The sequence below is a fragment of the Salmo salar genome, chromosome ssa14 (genome assembly GCF_905237065.1).
Source record: "Salmo salar chromosome ssa14, Ssal_v3.1, whole genome shotgun sequence".
Lineage (NCBI taxonomy): Eukaryota > Metazoa > Chordata > Actinopteri > Salmoniformes > Salmonidae > Salmo > Salmo salar.
The window spans coordinates 39,685,914-39,705,463 of NC_059455.1; the positions used below are offsets into that span (position 1 = coordinate 39,685,914).

Consider the following 19,550-nt stretch of genomic DNA (forward strand, 5'->3'; position numbering starts at 1 on the left):
CCAACAAACCGTGACGCAGAGTTGAAACACTAACTCAAGAACAATATTCCACAAACCCAGGTGGGAAAAAACACCTACTTAAGTATGATCTCCAATTAGAGACAACGAGGACCAGCTGCCTCTAATTGGAGATCATCCCAAACAAACCCAACATAGAAATACAAAACTAGAACATGCCAACATAGAAAAACTAAACTAGAAAACCCCCCTGTCACGCCCTGACCTACTCTACCATAGAAAATAACAGCTTTCTATGGTCAGGACGTGACATTCACTGACTTATCTGACTGATTAGAGTTCAAAATACTATAAAATACTGTGCAATACATAAACTACAGATAGTGAAGATTATTGTCATTATTATTATCAGCATCATCATCATTATTATTATTATTATTATTATTATTATTATTATGGACAGATAGCCTACTATAGGACACCTTTCCAAAATCATCATTTGTCTCTCTCACAGTGTATCTGTGTCTCATCTCAGAGAACCCTCTGTGACAGTGAAAAGCAAGAATTCCTGTCATGCCAATATACCACGGCTAAGGGCTGTTCTTAGGCACGACGCAGCGTAGAATGCCTGGACACAGCCCTTAGCCGTGGTATATTGACCATATTTCACAAATCCTTGAGGTGCGTTATTGCTATTATAAACTGGTTACCAATGTAATTAGAGTAGTTAAAATAAATGTTTTGTCGTACCGTGGTACAAGGTGTGATATACCACGGCTGTCAGCCAACCAGCATTCAGGGCTCAAACTACCCAGTTTATGAGAACAAACAGACAAAGATGACACATTCAGACAGGGTTGTGTATGGGACTTGGTTCATCAATCCACTGTTGAGATGTCCTCTTCAACATTAAACCAAGTAAAAAATAATCTTCTCCCAAACTGATTAAACAAAATCAATGTCTTGCCAGGACCCAGTCTTAAGCCAAGGCTCGTGACCCAAAAGGAACCCATTAATTGTGGGTCTCAGCTACAGACGTGATATACGCTACAGCCGGTTATCTCCCCTCCGTCTCCATGGAAAGAGGTGGTAATAGAGGATTACATACCGCAGCTTCAGAGAATTATGATCATGGTAAATGCAAAGGGAGGAGGAGGGAGAGAGAAGGAGGCGTAAAGAGAGAAGGGGTCGGAGCAGACCAAGTGAGAAACAGATAGAGGGCAAGGGCCAGAGAGAGCGAGAGAGAGAGAGAGAGAGAGAGAGAGAGAGAGAGAGTTCAGTCAGATCGAGGAAAGGACAAACACACACACACTCTCTTGCTGCACGAGCTAACCACACATACACTCCTATATCTAAGGGCAGAGCACCCAGACGCTGTGGCACCATGTTGCACCCCATCATGATAGGCATCGTGACCTTCAACACCTCCTTGACCATCCTCTACTGGTCCTTTCTCCTGGGAGGGACCTTCATTGACATGATGTCTCGAGAAGAAGACAAGCCCAAGAAGCTTAGTGAGGTCACCCCCGCTTGAGCCTGCGCTGCCATGGAACCCACTACCTACCTGTGAATTTACTATGACAACCACCGACAGCTTACTAGGCATATAAGCAGCTTGTATCGCTTTACACATTTTATGTTTTTGGTTTTGTTTTGTTTTTAGAATTCCATTGGGAATCCTGTTTTTGGTTCTCTTTCTGCTGTTTTTCACTTGTTTCACATCTGTAGAGAATCGGGTCATCTGGATCAATCTGGAATCATTCTAAAACAGGTACAGTAGGCTATATCTTCAGTATGATCATCTCTCATTTCAAGTAGCCTGAAGATTGTTCATTTATTTTCTATTATCTAACATTTCTCTCATTGTTTTACATCATTAGCACATTGGTCAGATTACTTAATTATAAGGTCACACAGGGGTTGAATTGTTGTTCTCATCGGCTTAAACTGCAGATTATCACTTATCACACATCATGTAAGTCTATAGCTCTAATGCCTGTCCCAGACAGGTGTTGCATATCATTTTCACAAGCTAATAACACTCCACTTGCGTTTCTGTGTGGCTTCTGTTTATTGGCTTAGTTACAGTATCAAATCCTGTCAAGGATTCCAGGAGGGGGTAAAGTACATTACTTTAGTACCTGAAGAGGACTGGGAGTCTTAGAAAAGATCCAGACCACTTCAGCCTAACATAATTTCTCCATCCATTTTGATCCGTCTTAACTTCACCTCAAACTCTACTCAACTCAAATTTTATTGGTCACATACACGTGGCTAGCATCCCTCATCCCTCTCTTTCTCCTGATAGTTACCCCTTTCTTCTTTGTCCCAAACTCCCAAACCTCAACCCTTTTCACCCTCATCCCTCTCCCCCTGGCAACTGCCCCCACCCCACAACTACCCTCCACCACCATGGGGCTCCATCCCATCATGATTTTCATTGTCTCCTTCAACCTCTTAATCACCATCACAGAGTGGACTTGGATCTTGTCTAGGATCCTCAGGGTTGAAGATGAAGATGTCTCTCCAGAATGACAAAGAAACATAACCTTCTTAAGATCTAGTCTCAACTCCACTGAGTAGAAAAACAATTTTCCTAATAGCGTACTCTCTATGTCTGTCTTCATGGTTGCTTCCAGGATTCTATGCTTGCTTGGATTTACAGAGCAATTCTGCATGCTACAAGGTAAGAATGGCGTGAATTTGTTTGGAGAGCTGACATTATGTTCAGGGAAAGAAAACTAATCTGACTTGTTGCTACTTCTCCTTTTCTCTCTGTATTCTGTATTTTGAATAGAATGTGTTGTAATAGTACAAAATGAAACCGTTGTTAGGGTGTGGATTGTGTGGATTGGCCCAATTAGTCACCAAATCCTGTCAAGGATTACAGCAGGGCAGCCATGGGCGGTGAAAACTGAGTAGACTGACTAGCGGCTAGTCACTGAGTAGGCGTTTGTGTCTCAGGAAGAGAAAAGGTCAAGTCCATTATCTCCTCCTCCTATTTTCATCCTTTTTTTCACCCCTCTTTTCCAAGACTACCATCTCGTCATCCCTTTTTCATTCACCTCTTCACTTCTCTCTCCGTCACCCACCACCACCATGGCACCACCATTCATCCCTTCATTGCTTGTGAGGTGGTCTGCGACCTCAGAGTGGACTTGTTACAGAGTTTGTGTTGCTACCTCTCCTGTGTGTGTTGGCCTAGTTACAATGTGTTACCAGCAGGGCAGCCGTAGGGGGTGAAACAGAGTGGACCGATTCTTCCAAGGAAGAGTGTCGACTAGAGAAAACATCTGGAACATTTCATTATTTCATCATTTCTCCATCCCCTCTCTTTCAAGAATTCCACCTTTCGCTGGCATCGCTCCCATCATTTAATCTCTCTTTGCTCCACCTCTTCATTTCTCTCTCCTGAGAGATCCTTCCATCCCACTACGACCATCCTTCCTCTGCCACCATGGTGATGATCAGTCCCTTCACGGCCATTCAGGTCACCCTCAACATCCTTATCACCATCATATGGTGGGCCTGGATACTGTCTAGAGTCATGAGACAAGAGGAAGATGAGGTCCCTCAAGTCTGACAATGGAAACAACTCTAATCTTAACCCTGCCTGCTAGACCGACGTACCGATAGGACGTGCCCCTTCAAAAACTCTGACCTGAAACGTAGCATTCTTGTTGGCACTGAGTAGAGAAACATGCGAATAGAGAAGTCAGCATGGTTTGTTGTGATGGCCCTAACAGTCTACCGTGTTTCCATCCAGGATTACAGACTTTTTCTGCTTACAAAGAACTTTCTAGACGTTCTCTCAGCGACAACATAGCTGAGGGGAAGCTATACATCAAGTTTGTAAGGTAAGAGCGGCACATCCCTGATTCAAAATGGAAATGAATTTATAGTCACTCAGGATCTTGTTTTCCATTTATTACACATTTCCAGGAAATCACCTAACCCTTAATGATACCTTCCTTGTAACTTTCCAGGAAATCACCTAACCCTTAATGATAACTTCCTTGTAACTTTCCAGGAAATCATCTAAACCCTTCATGATAACTTCCTTGTAAAATCAATGGACATGTCCTTTATTATTGTCAGAATACATCTGTGTCTTCAAATCCTTCACTGCTCTCTTCTGGAAAGTTTCCTTTGCTCACCATAACCAGTTCCTGATGGACTGTCCTATTTCTCAGTCGTTCCCTTGCTCTACCTCACATTTGATAAGAAATACAAAAAAATGCAGTAAATGTAGAGGTTCAGGTTTGACACACAATATAACCTAGTCCATGGTGGAAATAAGTTGAGGTATGGTGTGGTGTGTAGGATCAGGATCAGTAGGGACCATAAGCCTCTTTGGTACATTACTGTACATCTCCCCTGTCATATCACTAATCCTCCCAGATGGAGAGCTGATATCTCTGGACATGATGACAGATTCCTGTTCAATCCTATTAGCACTCTGCCTGCCCTACATTTACTCAACTGCTTTACAAGGTTACAACAGATTATTAAACCAAGGATCCTCCTCAAAAAGACCATGACCTGAAGTAGGCCAACTTTAGCCTGGCTTCTGGATCAGTTTGTGCTGTCTTGCCAACTGTGCATGATAATTATTGGCATTATAATGACTATAGGAGTTGTCAAGACAGTCCAGAATAGATCTGGGACCCAGACTAGGCATTATAATGACAGTAGGAGTTGTCAAGACAGCCCAGAATAGATCTGGGACCCAGGCTAGGCATTATAATGACAGTAGGAGTTTTAAAGACAGCAAAGAACAGATCTGGGACCCAGGCTAGGCATTATAATGACTATGAGTTTTAAAGACAGCACAGAACAGATCTGGGACCCAGGCTGGGCATTATAATGACCGTAGGAGTTGTCAAGACAGCACAGAACAGATCTGGGACCCAGGCTAGGCATTATAATGACCGTAGGAGTTGTAAAGACAGCACAGAACAGATCTGGGACCCAGTCTAGGCATTATAATGACAGTAGGAGTTGTAAAGACAGCACAGAATAGATCTGGGACCCAGGCTAAGCATTATAATGACAGTAGGATTTGTCAAGACAGTACAGAACAGATCTGGGACCCAGGCTAGGCATTATAATGACTGTAGGAGTGTCAAGACAGCACAGAACAGATCTGGGACCCAGTCTAGGCATTATAATGACTGTAGGATTTGTCAAGACAGCACAAAACAGATCTGGGACCCAGGCTAGGCATTATAATGACTGTAGGATTTGTCAAGACAGCACAGAACAGATCTGGGACCCAGGCTAGGCATTATAATGACAGTAGGAGTTGTCAAGACAGCACAGAACAGATCTGGGACCCAGTCTAGGCATTATAATGACTGTAGGATTTGTCAAGACAGCACAGAACAGATCTGGGACCCAGTCTAGGCATTATAATGACCGTAGGAGTTGTCAAGACAGCACAGAACAGATCTGGGACCCAGGCTAGGCATTATAATGACTATAGGAGTTGTCAAGACAGCACAGAACAGATCTGGGACCCAGGCTAGGCTTACTTAGCCACAGAAGGAATTATGGTTGATATATACTGTATGTTTCTTTTGAACTACAGCACATTCTTTTGAAATGAACTACTATGTTCTCGTTCATTCATTTCCCAACCCATTAGGCCTCACACCATCAATTGAAATACAATTATATTTCTTTCATGAAAAGTAGAGTAACCACATTTAACCACAATTTCTTTATTTCTCTCCCTCGTCTGATACGCTTCTTTAACCCTGAAAACATCCAGAGTACAATGTTACACAGAGCGGATCTACTCATAGAAACAGTCTGCAGTCTGTGCTTCTTCAACTTTTAGTCAAGTACTGTACCTCCTCAAAGAATATACAGACTCATCAAGGCGATACAGACAGATCTGCTATGTACATAACATCTGCAGTCTGCGCATCTTCAATTTACTGTGTACTCCATCGCATCTCACTACACCAATACCGTACTTCACCAATCAAACCATGGGCAAACAGCTGCCCCCGACCCATGCACAAAACATCCCAGGACTGGTAGGCATGGCCTGGAACCTCACACAGCTGAACTTTGAACCCCGCCAGCTCCTCCAGGCCTCCATGATTGGACAGGAGGAGGACGAGAAAGCGTATTTCGTAAACTACGTCCCGCCTTCTCGCGACGCCATCGAGCTGCCTCGCCATGTTGTTTACATACTTATAGGAGTGGTGTTGGTGGTAGTCGCCACCTACGCCATAGTGGGTCACCTGATCAAGGACCTGATGCATGACCTAGCAGGTAACCTGGGACTCCTATCTGCAACCATCTGAAGGTTTTACCACTTGGTGTTCTCCATTGTGGTGTCACAGTGTGTCATCGTCCTCATTCCCTATCATGTGACGTGAGTCATTGTTTGATCATCTGACTGTCTTTCCCTTCTTGGATGGCCACTGGTTCAGTGAGACAACATGATGTTGACTGTTGACGTCATCTATGCCATGAAAATCTTTGTGTGTTCTGACCTTCCCTCCATTTTGCACCTGTTGTGGGTACAAAGCTGCAGTGTATTTCCTGAGGTCATCTCTATAATCTCTTTCTCTCTCGCTGTCAGTTTGTCATCAAGCTCAATAGTGCGAATATGAAAACGTACTGGTCTGTTGGTGGCATTTCATAAACTACATAAAATATTATATAGCCTAAGTGCACATAATGCTATATTTAAGCAATAAGGCACGGGGGGTGTGGTATATGACCAATATACCACAGCTAAGGGCTGTTCTTACGTACAACCCAATGCGGAGTGCCTGGATACAGCGCTTAGCCGTGGTATATTGGTCATATACCACAAACCCCCGTGGTGACTTATTGCTATTATAAACTGCTTACCAACGTAATTAGAACAGTAAAAAGTAATGTTTGTCATTCCTGTGGTATATGGTCTCATATATCGTGGCTTTCAGACACTCAGCATTCAGAGCTTGACCCACCAAGTTTATGATGTAAAATAACCTATTCTTATCCTCTCTCTCTCTCTCTCTCTCTCTCTCTCTCTCTCTCAGATTCAGTTCTTGGCCCAAAACCCTCTGATGTGGATGCTGAGAGAGGTATGGAGAAAGAAGAGGAGGAGGACCGAGGGATCCTATATGATGGAAGGATTAAGAAAGAGTGGACGGAGGAGAACGAGGTTGGGTTGCTGCCAGGGTTCTATCACGTGGCAGGGAACTACCACCCGCCTGCCCTGCCACTTCGCAGCATTATCACAGCTTTGCCAAGCGAGAGGAGTATGTCCAATCAGAATGTGACCTTGAACACCCTTTGACCCCTCATGTTACCTCCTTCTGACTTCTGTAACCTCATTTGTTATGCCAATACGAAATCACCCCCTCATCACTAGCCCTATGGAAAGTGTTTATATCTGAGAGGATTTTAAGATACAAGCCATATGGCTGAAATGTCATCTGGCCTATGAGAGGGCAAGTTGGTGAAATGATCTGCTTGTAACTAACCAATACATTAAGATCTAGGCAGTGTTTTTTGGCCTATATGCCAGGTTCAGTAACGAAGTCTATCCTTCATTTTTACCCCATAACAACTCCTCTGTTTGTTGCAAATGACATAGCGATAGGTGCTTGAGCTACATAACCACCGAGGTACAACACATGTAGCTTCTATGAAATATAACTGTGATACATGTATGAATACATTAGTATGTTCTTGTATTGATGCTGATAGAAAGGTGGGCCATATTTATACTCATTGACAAGAGAAATGGGTAAAAAAATAAAGAGCTCTTGGACGTGATGCATAGCAGCTATATTACTTCATGTGTAGAACACACACACACACACACACACACACACACACACACACACACACACACACACAGGTTCCAGGTTTATGTGTTAGCAACAGTGTTTTTCCCATTACGTAATAACTTGTGTTACTGTAATGTGTTTTTGAAATAAACATACTTTTACATTCCTGTTATGAAGTTGGTTAGAGGATTTCTTCAGTAAAGAACTGACCGTTCGGATTGTGTTGTGTCATCTACTTATCCTTATCCCTCTTATCCATTACTAATGCCTGACAGGTGTAAAGGTTGGGTCAGGGACAATTTAAAATGTACAGGATTATATTAGTCACTTAGTATGAGACAGGAGAGGGGTTAAATTAGGAGTAAGAGTTTTGTTACAGAAGTTGAGATAGAGTTATAGATCTTTATGCTGATAGATGTGTAACTTCTGCATTTTCTAAATGCAAAATATTGAATTGAAATCCAGACGGTGACATCACACTAGTGTTGTGTACCTGTAAGTGACTGAGTGACTAGGCGGCTATGAGTCGATGATTCGGTGGCTATGAGTCGATGACTCGGTGGCTATGAGTCGACGACTCGGTGGCTATGAGTCGATGACTCGGTGGCCCAAACCTCTGAGTCACTCTTTCCCCAGGTGATAAACCCAGTTAAGAGCGGCCATCTGATATCACTAAGCTGGTCTCACCTGCGTCCTTCCACCTGTACGTCCACAAGCAGGACAGACAATTAACAGTTGGAAGTTTCTCCAAGACAACGCAAGATTCAGCATACGACATATGGATAAAGACATGGTCTGCTGTAGATACTGAGGGTTTTTTACCTAATAAACTGAAGTAAAGATCCACCTCACTGTCACTGATCTGCTACCCGAAGAGCCTGAGTAGTAAGGACAGACACACACAGCCAGTTCTGCTGGTATGTACTATACCGTAACACCCAAAGACTCTACAGGGTCTTGCTTTTCCATCATGGAAGTCAACAAGTGTTTTACAAATATGTCTCTTTCTGTGAGACAGATATTTAGTGGCTGACACAGTCAACCCCAATGTCATGCCCTGTCTTTCCCCAAATGTATAAGTTAGATTCTTCAATAATCAATGGTTACATATCATTAACTTATAAATGCAAAAATGGATGTAGCTACTTCTGATTTCCCCTTTAACGTATGCTAATGTTATTTGTCTATTGATCTTGTGCATGAGGCAAAGGCGTGCAATCACAAGCCTTTCATGTGAATCATCTTCTTGTTTCATTGGAAATTGTAAAAACACCTTAATAACCCTGTAATTGACTATGTATTTTTGTAATCCTGTTTCTATGATTTGTTTCCACTACCATGTAGTCGGGTCGCTTTGTATAAAGGCGTCTGCTAAATGGCATATATTATTAAAGTCTCCTTTGACAACTAACTGCCCAGTGTAGTTACCATTCCTTTCCAATAGATAGCAGCCAAAGCTTGTTGAAGTCACTACTCTAGCAACAGGGACACCGGGTTAGTGTGCATTGAAAGTAGTTTCATCTTCAAAGCAAGTTTATCTGGTTATGCTCGAACCTGTTGTTATATTGGACAAGCTAACTGATACTATTTTTTACATAAGGCACAGGCATTAGGCCCATGTCTTGAAAAATGGGTTTTTACAGCAGGCTAGATTTACTAAATGAACTGTTTTTATTCAAACTCAAACCCTATGTGGATGCCACTTGCTTCTGGGTATGCTGCCTTATGGAAGAGAGACACGTAGGGATGACATGCTGTACAACTCGTCCAATTCTCCCTTGCCCCCATAGGGTGAACTGGCGATAAGCTGCCAGCCTGTATGCTCTGCAAACAAACTCATAAGAAAAGTTAGTCTGTTACTAAAACTAAATCATAATGTATTTATAATGAGCACGCCCCATTATTGGTTCAAATGAGATTTCATAAATCATGATGCTGTCTGCGATTCAAACTCCAGTTGCCTAATAAAAAGGTGAATGCGTCACCATCACACCAAACAGCGCTTGTGATAAACATCGTTATAGGTTACTTCATATATATATATATAATGAGCACCTACCCACTACTGAGGTTAGCTTTAAACAATTTATAATCAAGCAAATGCAAGCAATTATTTGACTGGCATATCGGCTGTTGACTGATCGAGTAACCTCTTCTACAAGGAGATCCCTCATAAGGATTAGTGACACGTCCAATATATTGCCAGAGGAAATGGAGAAATCTGGGAGAAAGAGAGTGCGCTTGTTTGAAATGGAAAAGCGTTGCAGTAGCTATTGATAAACATCAACATCAAGAGGAAGCAGCTGCTTTACAAGTGGGATGCACTGTTGAGCGCTACATCCAGAGGAGTTAGTACTGATTGTGCAGCGATTGTGACAGCCGGTTAAATAGCGTCCCTTGACAAGGCAAGAACAAGAAGTATGTCAGGAGAAATGCAGTATTATCATAAGGAGAATTATACTTGGAATACCGAGGAGGAAAGGAGGGGAAAAGAGAGGCAGAGGAGGTCTAAGAAAGAGATGGAGGAAGAAGGTGAGCTCGAGTCAGTTCAAAATGGATGGAAAAAAGGAGATGGTTTGTTAAAGCAGAATGGTAGAAAGTGTAAGCAGAGTGAGTTGAAGACAAGAGAAATGGAAGTGAATGAGGGCGAAGTATCGGAGGTGGTAGGTTTGGTGAAGTTTGGAGCCCGATGCTTGCACAGACGGTCAGGATAATGATGAGTTTTTGGAAAAAGTGGACCCTTGCCTTTAGCCGATCCATTTGAGGTTTCAGGGTGGGTGAAAACAGAGTTGGGGGCTGTGGAATCATTGAGGGTAATCAAAAGTGGTCTTGTGATAATTGTTTGTGTTTCTGCTGGTCAGAAGGAGCAGGCGCTCCATGTTAAATGAATGGGGTCAAGAGATGTGAATTGTTTTAAGCTCAAGAAAAGGGTGCCATTGAAATGAGTGATTACTGGGGTAGTGGTAAATATGAAAGCTGACAAACTGAAGGGGAAGACCCTGTTGTAAATGAAAGGAGAGGAGATCCAGAGAGATCTCCCTCTCCAAAATCCACCAAGGAATTTTCTTTGTTAACAGGCTTTTTCCCACCGAAACTCTAACATGATCAAAAAGTGAATACTGGAACAATATTTCCAACATAAGAATGTGGGGAATGGTCAGTGGTGATCTAAATAATAATCATGTCATATGGGTTTTTATTTTGTGATGTCATTTAAAATGGTATAAAATAAATATTGTAAATTGGAAAATATATCCCCTTTATCAGCCAAGTTTCCATCAAATAAGTTGTGCATATAATATGAAAAATGATGAAAGTATTTTTGTTAAGATATTAATGTGATTTTAGGCACAATAAGAGAACATATCTCCTATTAACTGTGCACAGTAAGTAGCCACGCCCTGAGTGAGGTCAGAGAGCATGTCAGCCTGATGGAACCGTCCCCTTCAGCCAGAGTGCATAAAAGGATTGGTATTGAAATTAACATTAGACCAGAAAAGCATGGAGCGGTCGCTACACATTGGAAATTGTTAGGAACATTTAGAACCTCAACACGACGTGAAGAAAATAAACTCACCTCCCAACTAGACCAGAACATCGCCAGGCTGCAGCTGCACTTATAAAGTGGTTAAAACTCTGACTATCAACATGAGAAAGAGGCGAGAAGCTCACCTTCCAGACAATCACTGGTACGGCTGATTGGCTGTCCTAAGTCAAATATCTAGAAAAGCATGGAACCTAAATCAAAAACACCGAAACACACAAAAACACCCCCTGCCACGCCCTGACCAAACTATAACCCCTTTTACTGGCCAGGATGTGACAGTACCCCCCCCCCCCAAAGGTGCAGACCCCGAATGCACCTCAAAAACGAAAACAACCCCAAACTTAAAGGGAGGGTGGCCACCGTCCCTGTGCTACACCCCCCCTTCCCAATCCTCCCACTACGGAGGTGGCTCTGGGCGTAGCTCCCGTTCAGAAAACTCGACTGCGCGGCATCGCTGGAGAGTCTGGGCTGAGGGGCATCGCTGGAGGCTCCGGGCTGAGGGGCGTCACTGGAGGCGCCGGAGCGTCGCTGGAGGCTCCGGAGCGTCGCAGGAGGCTCCGGAGCGTCGCTGGAGGCTCAGGGCTGAGCAGGCGCACTGGAGGCCTGATGCGTGGGACTGGCATAGGAGGCGCCAGACTAGTAACACGCACCTCGGGGCTCGTGCGGGGAGCAGGAACAGGACGTACTGGACTGGGCAGGCGCACTAGAGGCCTGATGCGTGGGGCTGGCTTTGGAGGTACCAGACTATTAACACACACCTCATAAGGGAGTAATACTCCAGTCTAGTAGGTGGAGGTAATGCAACATTTATTGGATGCCAACTGCCGTTAAACCTCATCGAAGAAGAAGAAGAAACAATACATTGGCATCCAGACAGACTGACAGGAACTCTGACTGGATGTAATACATCACCATCTGCTGGGATTTTGTGATGTACCACCACCGTCTCTCTACAACACACACACTCATACTCTAGACATTATCTGGCAGCATCCCCACTCACTTGAAAATAAAGGAGAGCCGCACACTCTAGGAGCTCAGATGCAAAAATGTAATATCCAACGTTTCCACAGACAAGCTGTCTTCATCAGGGTATGATCACAAACACTGCGGGAAAAAAGACACAGGCTGCCTGGATCTTTAATTTAAAGACCCTTGCTCCCTTCGGTCTCAACATAGACTTTGATCTTAAGCCATTCTTGTGATTATTGTGACTTTGCCATTGTAATTGTTTGTAAGCTTGTGTAGTCTAAAATGAATCTATGATCGTATGCTATCCATTCGTTTTTTTGTATGGTGTTCTTTGTATGCCATTTTTATATTGGAGAATTAACCAATGATATCAGGCCACACCCAGCCATGATTACAGACACCTGTGTGTCTTTTAACACTATAAACGAGTCATCTCGCAGTGTTTGTGATCATACCCTGATGAAGACAGCTTGTCTGTGGAAACGTTGGATATTACATTTTTGCATCTGAGCTCCTAGAGTGTGCGGCTACTCCGCTAGCCAGCACCTCGCCTTAATAGGTGTGCGTTTCTTTTTCTTCTAGAGCATCCCCACTCACACCATTTTGTTTTTGGCTATGCCAACCCTCTAGCTGAGGTGTTTCAGGCGGCATTTCTGTGTTACTGCTACGAGAACTAACTCTTTGATCTGGGGCAATGATCAGCTCAAACATGAACGGCTTCCGAAGTTTTACTGGCTCCCTAACTAACGTTATTTCATCCTCTGTTATAAACTCTTTCTCAGACTCGGAGCTACTCGGTAAATTCAGCCATTTTTGGGAGTTCCAAAATGTTCTCTCCTGCCAGTGACGCAACAATGCCAATAAGGTGATTTCCAGTTACAGTTAGCTGACGTTCTAAATCGTAGTGTTTCCATTCCCCTTTACGGATCTCATCCACGACCTGGGAAGTACACTATCGTGTTATTACATCTTGCAGGAATGTTATTATCATGTTATGACATAGACCTGACCCACAACCTGGCAAGTATGTTATTATCATGTTATAACACCTGGCAAGTATGTTATTATCATATTATAACAAAACTGTCTGAGAGCAAATATACCTGTCTATATTGTTACACCTGTCCATCTATTCAATTACTGTACAAGCTATTACCTCACCTCCCCTGATCCACCTCACTGTGATTACCTGCAACACCCATCACCTCCCCTGATCCACCTCACTGTGATTACCTGCAACACCCATCACCTCCCCTGATCCACCTCACTGTGATTACCTGCAACACCCATCACCTCCCCTGATCCACCTTACTGTGATTACCTGCAACACCCATTACCTTCCCTGATCCACCTCACTGTGATTACCTGCAACACCCATCACCTCCCCTGATCCACCTCACTGTGATTACCTGCAACACCCATCACCTCCCCTGATCCACCTCACTGTGATTACCTACAACACCCATCATCTCCCCAGATCCACCTCACCGAGCTTACCTGCAACACCCATCACTTCCTACCTCGCTGTGCTTACCTGAAACACCCGTCAATGTATTAACACCTGGCCCGTGGCTCTCACTTCCCTCCCCTCGCTCTTTATCCCTCCCTCCCCCACTCCCCCTCTCCCCCTCCGAAAGTATTCAGACCCTTTCACTTTTTTCACATTTTGTTACGTTACAGCCTTATTCTAAAATGGATTAAATAGTTCCCCCCCTCCCATCAATCTACTCACAATACCCCATAATGAAAACAGGTTTTTAGACATTTTTGCAAATGTATAAACAATTAAAAACTGAAATATCACGTTGACATAAGTATTCAGACCCAATACTCAGTACTTTGTTGAAGCACCTTTGGCAGCGATTACAGCCTTGGGGCTTCTTGGGTATGACGCTACAAGCTTGGCACACCTGTATTTGGGGAGTTTCTCCCATTCTTCTCTGCAGAACCTCTCAAGCTCTGTCAGGTTGGATGGGGAGCGTCGCTGCACAGCTATTTTCAGGTCTCCAAAGATGTTAGATCGGGTTCAAGTCCAGGCTCTGGCTGGGTTACTCAATTCAGAGACTTGTCCCGAAGCCACTCCTGCGTTGTCTTGGCTGTGTACTTAGGGTCGTTGACCTGTTGGAAGGTGATCCTTCGCCCCAGTCTGAGGTCCTGAGCGTTCTGGAGCAAGTTTTCATTAAGGATCTCTCTGTACTTTGCTCCATTCATCTTTCCCTTGATCCTGACCAGTCTCCCAGTCCCTGCTGCTGAGAACATTCCCACAGCATGATTCTGCCACCACCATTATCACGACTCAGGATGTGACCCAGATGCAGACACCGTAGGCGGATAGTACAGTTCTCAGATGATTTATTAACACAGGGCAGGCAAAGGGCAGGTCGAGAGCAGGCAGAGGTTCATGATCAGGTCAGAGTCAGGCAGGAACAGGAACAGGATGGCAGGCAGACTCGGGGTCAGGGCATGCAGAATGGTGAAAACCATGAAAAACTAGTAAACAGAAATAAAGAAACAGGAAAGCGGGAAAGAACGCTGGTAAGACCTGACAAGACAAGACGAACTGGCAACAGACAAACAGAGAACACAGGTATGAATACACAGGGGATAATGGGAAAATGGGCGACACCTGGAAGGGGTAGAGACAAGCACAAAGACAGGTGAAACAGATCAGAGTGTGACAACCATGTTTCACCGTAGGGATGGTATTGGCCAGGTGATGAGCAGTGCCTGGTTTCCTCCAGACGTGACACTTGGCATTCATGCCAAAGAGTTCCATCTAGGTTTCATCATACCAGAGAATGTTGTTTCTCATGATCTGAGGAATCTTTAGGTGCATTTTGGAAAACTCCAAGCTGGCTGTCATGTGCCTTTTATTGAGGAGTGGCTTATGTCTGGCCACTCTACCTTAAAGGCCTGATTGATGGAGTGCTGCAGAGATGGTTGTCCTTCTGGAAGTTTCTCCCATCTCCACAGAGGAACTCTGCCAGAGTGACCATCGGGTTCTTGGTCAATTCCCTGACTAAGGCCCTTCTCCCCCGATTGCTCAGTTTGGCTGGGCGGCCAGCTCTAGGAAGTCTTAGTGGTTCCAAACTTCTTCCATTTAAGAATGATAGAGGCCACTGTGTTCTTGGGGACAAAACATTTTTTGGTATCTTTCCCCAGATCTGTGCCTCGACACAATCGTGTTTCGGAGCTCTACGGACAATTCCTTCAACCTCATGGCTTGATTTTTGCTTTGACATGCACTGTCAACTGTCTGACCTTATATAGACAGGTGTGTGACTTTCCAAATCATGTCCAATCAATTGAATTTACCACAGGTGGACTCCAATCAAGTTGTAGAAACATCTCAAGGATGATCAATGGAAACAGGAGGCACCTGAGCTCAATTTCGAATGTCATAGCAAAGGGTCTGTATATTTATGTAAATAAGGTATTTCTGTTTTTTATTTTTAATAAATTAGCAAACATTTCTAAAAACCTGTTTTTGCTTTGTCATTATGGGGTATTAAATCCATTTTAGAATAAGGCTGTAATGTAACAAAATGTGGAAAAAGTGAAGGGGTCTGAATACTTTCCGAATGCACTGTATTGCAGCTTTAACTGGCTGTCTACTAGTCGCAAAAACAATGATTGTTAGGCATCTTAAACTTCTTCAATTCAACCATTATTGGGGTAAAATACACATATACATTTGTGAACAGCCATCCATAACAACCACAATCCATCCGCAAGGCGCAAAAAGCTAAATGAGAGAGCAACAGTGTGATTAAATCATTGTGCTATGCAGATGTTAATGATAACCGTATCGCCCGTAGGCTACACCACTGCTGTCGTTTTACCTCCAAGTGTTTATTCACATTGGATGCATAATCTTTGGATGCTGAGAGAAGACATAGTTTGGACTGTAGCCTACAAAAGCCTATTACTGCTCTTTTCCAGACATCCATCAAACACATTTGGTGTGTCATCATAATGGTCTCTGACTTGTGGTCAGACTTGCTCAGGTGGAACAAATTTAAACTTGCGTGTTTTTCCTCCGCAAACATCCTTTCTGAACTTAAAAGTAGCCTAATCCTAGAAGTAACCATCTAGTTTTTCAAAAGTATCTGTAATCTGATTACAATATTTTTGCTGGTAAAGTAAGAGATCACAGTTTTTTTTATCAGTTATATGTAACTTACTCCCCAACCCTGCATATCAAAGTTACAATAGAGTGTTGAGGAGGAGTGGGATCTCTGTTATAGTCATTGGCGCAAGTTTTCTCATGTCAATTAACTTGTGATATTCTTGGATTACTCATTATACTAATAAAGTCTTATGTAATCAACAAGATAGTCAGTTTAAAAAACGTTAAGGGTACAAGACTGTGTACATATCTGGCTGTGTTGGCAAAATCCCTACATATCCCATTGTCACAGTTCCAAGCCCAGTCAGAAACGTCTAGCTAACCTTACACCTATGATGCTGGTGGATCTTAAAACTGAGGAAGAAACATTGAAATTATATCCTTCGCCACCGTTGTGGCTATTCAACAAAACAATAAATCATTTTCAAGTTTCTTTCGAAAGAATTTCGTAGTTACATGACTTTAAGCAGTTTTGAAGTTGAGAGTGCAGTATTTATGAAGTATAGCAATGAGAATGAAACGTAGCATAACAGCTCGTTTAGCCGGGGTAAAGTCACCTTGTCCGAGAGAGAATTACACGGTTATCAAAACGTCACGCCAGGGTAAGCCTACACGAAACACAGCCCTTATTTTAAGTGTTTCTAAAATCCTCAATACGAAAAATGAAATGGTGGAAAAACGATTGTAACCATTTCCCTGTTTGACCTCTAGGTTTTATGGGTATTATGACTCATACTGTGATACTCTATACAGTAGCCAAAATAGGTTGAAGGTAAAACAGTCATTGTAAAGCTTATAGTGTCATCTAGTGCCTCTTAGGGAAATTACAACTCATCTACACCCACACTCATTACATTCTGTAGGACCATACATATTACTATGTACCTCAATATCATTTCATGCACACAGTAACACATGTTGGCTATTATGTATTACACACATACATCATTCACATTATCTCAATAACAAAACAGTAAAAATGTAAATTCCATAGTAAACATATTGGACGGTTTGAGATACCCCGTATCTTCTGTATCCTATTTTACCACAGCTACATTCACTTCTCAATTTTTAAGAAAGACATTTGGTCTAAACATTTTGGGAAATTAGGCTAAAGTGCAAAGTCACATAAACATGGCCTTATAGTAGGCTGTATTTACCCATTAAAAAAAGATGTATTCTGATCATTCAGAATTTAGACATTCTATCTAAAACATGAACCTTAGAAACATTCGAGGCAACCGTGCGACTATAGTTGAGCTGGAGGAAGGGTGTGTGGGGGCTGAGGGCGGTGTGTATGACAATACCCAACCGCATCGGTGGCACATTTCAAGGCGCGCATCATCTTGAGGTCCAACCACTTCCAAACGCAGTAATGATTGGGAAACTGACCACCGACAATTTCCCTTTTTATCGGAACCTTTAAATGGACTGATGGCAGCCTTGGCAGGATGATATAAAAAAAACGGGTTACCACGCAAGGTGACCCTTTAACTGACGGAATATATGGATTGGACCTCATCGCCAGGACAGACCTGGGGCGCGTCTGAAAGGTAAAAAACATTGCTCTAGAATGCTGGCTTGAATGATTGAATAGTGGAATGATTGAATAGTCTAATATTATTGTTGGCTGGGTTTTGGAATAAAGGTTTAATTTTCGAGGTGGTGGTTTCACAATTGCAGTGATTATTGAGGGTGAAATCGAAAATATTTACTGGACCTGTGTTCTCCACAATAATTGATGCGAGCGCTTTACATGTAATTAAGGCCTTGCCCTTAACACATACTCAGACTAATTATTAGGTGTTGACAGCTGATTTGCGTCATATCCTCAAAATTCACAAACCGACTATTTCTGGCCTATATATTGGCATCCTTACAAGATGCACGTACCTATTGATATTGTCTTTTGTATAAATAAGAACACCATGTCATAAACTCCGTCGTCCTCTAACTATAGCCTATGTCAATTAGGTCATTAATTACATCGTATGGTTTATTTGGCTAGCTAAAGACGATTGAGGCGGTTTCTATACATTTACTTATCAATACATGGTTTGCTGTTGTACAGATGGTTATACCAATAGGGGGGTATAGAACGGCCTGCTAGTCACGTGACAACCCGATGTGCGCAATGTGTAGCATTTGCATACTACAGCATCCTTTTTATAGTTTCTGCCAATTTGGAACTGGGGTTCTTGATGATGGGCAGCCCAATAAATTCACAAGACGAGAGAGACACAATCAGTGGCAACTGATGAACCAGTTAGGCCCGTATTTTATCTTCAAGGAGGTGTGGAAGAAACAGTGGCATGGCTCCTGTGATGTACTGTAGCCTAATTGTCCGGTTATTTAGAGCACATGCACACAGCCCTGAACATCACAGTTGTTCCTCATTTGGTGAGTCATGGGAGAATCAAAGTGGGCGGTTTTATTATTTAAAATTCATTTAGCGTTTGTAACCCCTATGCTAACAGTAATTTGGGTCTGAGCAGGGCAGGCACCAAGCATAAGCACATACGCAGTCACTTAGGGCTCCCCTCGTAATAGTAGAATATACAAGGTTCAATTTCGAAATTTGGTTGTGCATGGGTGTTTTTTCTCTTGTTATGTCAGTCACTGATTAGCCATGTCAACTAAACATTTTTAGATTGGTAAGTTAGTTTAGCCAGCTATCTAAACTTGTATTAATCTTAGTTTAGCCAGCTATTTAAACTTGTATTAATCATGGACAAATACTGACCGGGCACAAAGGGCATGGGCCCAGGGACCATGATCTCCAGGGGACCCCCGTTGATTTAGGTAGTCACTCTCACTCAGATATCATTAACATGGCATAAATCTTGGCAAAATTGGTAGAATTGCAGGAAATTAGCTGCAAAATATGTCTCTGCCCGATGGCAAAATTAGTAGAATTGCATGAAATGTGTTATAAAATTGCTAAACATCTCTCCACCCCATGGCATAATGTGTAGAATTGCAGAAAGTTTGCTTTAAAACTGCAATATGTTCTCTACTCCCCATGGCAAAATGTGTAGAATTGCAGGAAATTCACTTTAAAACAAAAACATTTCCCTCCACCGTCAACTAAAATAATTTACCCGCAAGGTGGGGGCCCTGCCCCCAAACAAATCTCGTTTAG

The 19,550-nt window shown here is 42.8% G+C and overlaps 1 protein-coding gene and 1 long non-coding RNA gene across 3 annotated transcripts in view; both read left to right on the plus strand.

The window, feature by feature from the left end:
• The first annotated feature begins 1,119 nt into the window (after positions 1-1,119).
• On the plus strand, positions 1,120-7,932 carry LOC106569688 (uncharacterized). Its single transcript, XR_001320538.2, has 2 exons — positions 1,120-1,729; positions 7,005-7,932. It is a non-coding gene; the product is annotated as an uncharacterized lncRNA (long non-coding RNA).
• Positions 7,933-17,707: 9,775 nt separating this feature from the next.
• LOC106569692 (myomegalin) overlaps positions 17,708-19,550 on the plus strand; it is a 107,564-nt gene continuing 105,721 nt past the window's right edge. The window contains exon 1 of one of the 2 annotated variants that reach the window (XM_045694367.1): positions 17,708-17,961. In XM_045694367.1, the coding sequence (XP_045550323.1) occupies positions 17,915-17,961 (47 nt within the window). In that variant the 5' untranslated portion in view covers positions 17,708-17,914. The remainder of the gene's footprint in view (positions 17,962-19,550) is intronic. The other variant, XM_045694366.1, reaches the window with a different exon arrangement.